A 5,720-nucleotide genomic window follows, 5' to 3' on the forward strand; every position below is an offset into this window, starting at 1 on the left:
ACCCCATTGCCTAAAGCCATATCACTACATATGTTGACCACTGTCCTATTTCTCTGGGCGATTAACTGAACACCAAATTTACTTCAAACCAACCTGAAATCCAGCCGTGCTCCTCCTATCTGTCAGTAGAATCTCAGAAAAGTGGGTGCTGGGCAAACCCCACTGGTCGAGATGCAGTTTCCAAGGTGGCTGAGGAAGGGTCCATGGGGCAAGTTTTCTTTCTGAGCTGACTTTTATGCTGCTCCAAGCTCACAGGACCTTGTGAAGCCTTTCATACCCAGGGAAGGAAATCTGTCACAATTGATAGACAATAGAATTGGTTGCTCATCCTCCTCACACAAGACTGTTTTTCACCCTGACTGTTCCTCAGAATCCCTTGTGGAGATTTGAAAAGTAATGATGGGTCAGTATCATCCTTGTATGTTTTCCTGTAAAGGGACTCGGGCCTGTGGTTTGGGAATTGTGCTACTTTATGCTACAAGAACACAAGTCATCCCATTGGATATCCTGGAAGAATTTCCCTTGAGATTTATGTTCAATATTGGTTTGTGTTGAAGGATAAATTCCAAGTCCTGCAGACAAAGTGGGGAGATCTGCTTTGTGAGAACATTCATTTTTTTCTTGGGGAAAAGTACATTGCACTAATTATTTTAAAAACTGGCTTACATGATGGCTGATAGTTTTAGGCATTTTATATTCCTCGAGGCTTATTCCATGAGCTTATGTGTGGGTAACGAGGCTGGGTTCCTCTTTAGTGAGACTGCTGGGTGCATAATTCAGGAATCAGCTCAATAAGATAGAGAGTACGATCCTGGAAGGAACTCTTCATCCACTTAGCTCAATTCAGAGGTTTTGGGAGAAAATAACAAAAGAGATTTCTGAGGTCTGGGAGGGCAGAGATGCCTGTCTCTTTAGCCCCCAGTGGTTTTCCATATGCAGAAATATGTTGAGGGGCCTCAAAAAGTGTAGGACTAGACAGATGTCTTTGAGACTTCCTCATGACCTTGCCTGACCTGGTTGATGACATTCTGGGAAACCTGGCCAGTGGAGCTGAAGATCAGAGCTGTGTCACTACCAGGGCCTGAAAGGGTAGATGGGGTTGAGGGATGTTGAAATGAGTGGAGCTGAGTTGTGTGGAAAGAGCTGTGGAGAAAGGGGACACTCAGAGAGTGGGGCTGAGTCTCCGCCCACTTTCCAGTAGTGCAGATCTGAATCTCTGTTTACAGGGGCACAAAGAAAACCAGACACCAACACTTGGCTCCTTTAGCCACAGACTTTATTGTTTGAATATTTGCAACTATTATTCTATACACAAATTTTAATTTCTTCCAAACTCTACATTCTATATTGCTAGATCACTTCACTCTCCATTTTATGCTACATTTTCATGAAGAGGTATTTCCACAAATCACAATTTGCCTGAACGTGTGTTAAAGGATTCTTTAAGAGGCTCCCCTCCCACTCAGAGGGTCAGTTTTTTCTGATACAAGATCTAGCTGTAGTTCCACTTTGATTTTTAGGATTGCTACATCCTCAGTGTGAGAATTTAATGTTGACTAAGAATTAAGTGATCACTGAAGACTTCCCTTCCTTAACGACACTGAGGATGTGTTGTACAGTCTGAGCACACATGTTCCAGAGAGGTTGTTCTATGAAGAAAGAATTTCTCATGACTTTACATTGATTCACTTCTTCAGGATGAATTATTTATAAGTATGCTTTGGTGTTGCTCAACATACTTGGGTATTTCTCAAGAGTTCACATCTTCGTCCTTGTTTTAGTGTTTATTTCTTGGAGGAGTTTCTTGTGCACATCAAGCCTGGTGATCAGCTGAATGTTTGTTAACAGTCATTACAGTCTTAGTGGTTCTCCACCTAGAGTTGGCTCGTGTTGAAGAATAATCACCAAAAAAGAACTAGGGGTTGGTTATCCTCTGCTCAAGTCTCTAGGGCAGGGGTCCCCAACACCTGGTCCACAGCCTGTCAGGTACGCGGCCGCACAGCAGGAGGTAGCACGAGAGAGAGCCAAGCTTCATCTGCTGCTCCACATCACTTGCATTACCGCCTGGACCATTCCCCATGCCACCCCACACACCCCCGGCCCGTGGAAAAATTGTCTTCTACAAAACCAGTCCCTGGTGCCAAAAATATTGGGGACCACTGCTCTAGGGTCTTTAGAGTGGGGAGCTGTTGCTAAAAACACCTATATTGTGTTTATAGAGTGAGTTCTACTAAGTTACCTAAAATTAGGCCAATGATTAAAGGCTTTGCCACAGAGAGAGGGCACGCATGTATGGATTCACATCCACAGGTGATGCCTGTCTGGACTAAGGAGTGTGGTGCCTGAACGAGTGTCCATATTGATTACAGACAGAGTTTCTTTACTGGGTGTGAACCTTGGTATGGTTAAATGCTAAAGCTATGCTGGTGTTCCATCCACATTCCTCACATGTATGACGCCATGTCGTCTCAGGTCAGGACGTCTACTGAGGGCCCTCCTGACTTTCTCTCCAGTGCTGGGTTCCCTCATGTCGTCTCAGGGAAGAGCCACGACTGAAGCATTTCCCACACCACTGACATTCATAGGGCCTCTCTCCAGTGTGGGTTCTCTCATGTCTTCTCAGGTTTGCATGCTGACTGAAGGCATTCCCACACCGCTGACATTCATAGGGTTTCTCTCCTGTGTGGGTCCTTATGTGCCGAGTCAGTTCAGAAGTTTGAGTGAAGGCCTTCCCACACAGAAGACATACATGTGGTTTCTCTCCAGTGTGGATTTTGTTGTGTGTGCGAAGTCCAGAACGTTGATTAAAGGTTTTCCCACACAGATGACATTCATAGGGCTTCTCTCTGGGATGGATTTTCTCATGTTTTCTAAGGTAAGAGATTTGACTGAAAGTTTTCTTACATAGACAGCATTCATATGGCTTCTCTCCTGTGTGAGTTTTCTCATGTCGTTTCACGAGGGAACTTTGATTGAAGACTTTCCCACACACATGACATTTATATTGTTTCTCTTCAGTGTGAATCATCTTGTGTTGCCTGAGCCTAAAGCCAGTACTAAAGGCTTTCCCACATAGAGGACATTCAAACGATTTAGCTCTAGTGTGAATGTGATCCTGTCCATCAAGGAATGACCCTTGACTAAGTGATTTTCCATGCTGTTTGCTGACATTACTTTTCCTTCTTAAGGGAATTGGTGAATGTTGAGGTGAAGATCTAGGAGTAAATTCATCACTCAAATCAGTCCATCCAACAGGATCCCCTTGTGTGTGAGAAACCTGCTTTGGGAAAGAGATATGAGGCTGTTACTGGTTTGCCCACATCTATGCAGACACTCATTCCTCTACATTTACACCCTATAGCATCAGTCAGTTGTAGTCTCCTGTTAAAATGTTTCCAGTGTCAGTTGCATACACATGTTGTGTTACTCCCTTGCAGGCACAAACGTCCTCTTTTATAGTTTCCCAACCCAGATATCAGATTAATTTTGAAGACTTCAGTCTGTTGTAAAGACTATGAGATGAGCAACGTTTGTGCAACTGCCTTTTTTTCTTAGGTCTCATGTTGTCGTTTTGAGCTCATATTAATTTCTTAACTGATTTCAGCCTATCCAAAACTATTCCCAGAAAGAGCTCAATCTCCACTTAATTACATACCAGCAATTGTGCTCAATTGCCAACTTATCTCACTGCCAGGTCCTTCATTTAGATGACTGTTGTTCTACCCATGAAACTTACCATTGGCATGGTGGCAAATATGTGCTTCCTGTAGACACTTTGCGTGAATATCATTTCTCGTCTAAGCGGACTTTCACCATCTAAAGAAATGGAAAAAATATAGATTTTAGAATGGCATTAGGGAAACAGAAATGTAAACAAACACCAACGTCCATGTGAGTATCTTTCAAAAGTTGGCACTTAGTTGGAGAAACAATGTATAATAAAGAAATACTCAAGGTAGTAGAAATACTTTAAAAGTCATTGTCTATTAGAGAAAAACAGGATTAAAATATAAAAATGTAATGTGGTGGAGAGACATTGGGTCAGCAAATGATGGAAAACACATTAAATGGGGCGATCAGGACAAGAATCACTATGTGAAAGTTTAACTGCAGTGAGTCCACAAGCACCCTTTTCCCTAAAGAATAGAAAATGGCAGGAAGTAATACGAATTTTCATTGCTAGATGCAAAGAGTGATAACAACATGAAGAATTTCAGCCCAATGTCCTCACTTCCAGTTTAGAACATATCGCTCACTTCATAAAACTTTCATTTGGTGTTTCCAAGGACTTAACACACTGACTGAAACTCTTTTTCAGTGAAGCACAGGCCCCTGATTCTTACCTGGACTCTGGCCTTGGAGGCATCCTGTTGCTTCACTCCACAGCTCTTTTCCTTGTTCGAGCTGGGAAATCACATCTGATTTGCTGATCTGATACCCTGTTTGATTTGAAAAAGAAAAAAAAGTGTTGGATTTTGAGTCTGGGCTAATTACCCTTTGCTGTGCTCAAGTCCAGGGTAAGGGAACGAGGAAAATAAAGAGATAATTGAAGGTCAGTGCAGGCAACAACATCTTCAACAGACAGAACAGTGAAGGTCCTTCAGCAGACCAGGAGGAAATCCAGAGCAGCAGCAAACACAGTGAGGCCCTCTGGCGGCTGATGCCTGTGCACAAGTTCAAAGAGAGATTACAGAATCCTCAGTGTTTTCCAAATGGGAAAGATTGAAAGACTCTACAGTGGGCTGAATATTACTTTCAAACAGGAGCCAGTAAGGATACGCCTTACAGGAATCATCAAAATTATGTCATATACACGACTCTGGTCTCAAGCCTTCATGGAGTGACTAGAACAGAAGAATCATTTTAAAATATTTGATCCATTTACTTATGCATTAAAATATCCATTGAATCCCCAGTTCTGTTCTGAGTGTAAACACTGAGTAGCCACAGAGATATGAAATGTGGCCAACATTACTTTCCAGTGTAGTAATGAAAAGTGCCGTGAAAAGAAACGTCTTCGTTTTAAGTAGTTATGAGGACTATCAAAGAAGCAGGAAGGACTTGGGAGTGGGACACGGGGAAGCTGATCTAAATGCCTGTTCGGTGAGTGAATGAATGCAGTGAACACACATGCACGTACATCCGTGTTGACAGACTCACCTACGGAGACCAGGTGGGTGATATTTTCCAGCATCACGTTTCTAAACAGGGTTTTCTGGGATGTGTCCAGCAGGGCCCACTCTTCCTGGGTGAAGTTGATCGCTACATCTTCAAACGTCACCGATTCCTAAAACATCAGGGATGTTCTGGTTTAGACAGAGCAGTCCCTACCACTGTCCAGGATGGGAGGGTTGAGATGAGGAGGTGATGGGGTCTGGGTGGATAAAGGATCACGCTCTGTGTGGGGTTCCCCTCGGTTCTCTGCCAGCGCTGAGCTGGTGTCTGCCTTTCAGGTACATTCACAGAAACCTACACAATCTGACATCATGAAGCTTTATTTCACAGAAATATCACTTGAAGTGTGTTATAATAAGACATAGACATTTTTTAATAACCTGGGAATTAGGACTTCCAGATAGGTGATTATAAAATATTCACTTGCAAATTCATAACTCAATTTCTGTTCCCTAATAATTTCAAGGAACTCTACAGACTCATGACAAGACAAACAATAACCATGATGGGCTACTTTGAAAACATGACTTTTGTCTTAAGTTATT

At 42.7% G+C, this 5,720-nt stretch overlaps 1 protein-coding gene across 1 annotated transcript; it reads right to left on the bottom strand.

Annotated features, from left to right (window-relative positions):
* Positions 1-2,482: 2,482 nt before the first annotated feature.
* Positions 2,483-4,366, bottom strand: LOC138413936 (zinc finger protein 829-like). The gene is made up of 3 exons (XM_069540293.1): positions 4,344-4,366; positions 3,016-3,182; positions 2,483-2,847 (listed from the first exon to the last, which is right to left on the bottom strand). The coding sequence occupies exons 1-3, from the start codon at positions 4,364-4,366 to the stop codon at positions 2,483-2,485; spliced, it is 555 nt and encodes a 184-aa protein (XP_069396394.1).
* Positions 4,367-5,720: the final 1,354 nt, after the last annotated feature.

The sequence above is a fragment of the Delphinus delphis genome, chromosome 21 (assembly GCF_949987515.2).
Source record: "Delphinus delphis chromosome 21, mDelDel1.2, whole genome shotgun sequence".
Taxonomy (NCBI): domain Eukaryota; kingdom Metazoa; phylum Chordata; class Mammalia; order Artiodactyla; family Delphinidae; genus Delphinus; species Delphinus delphis.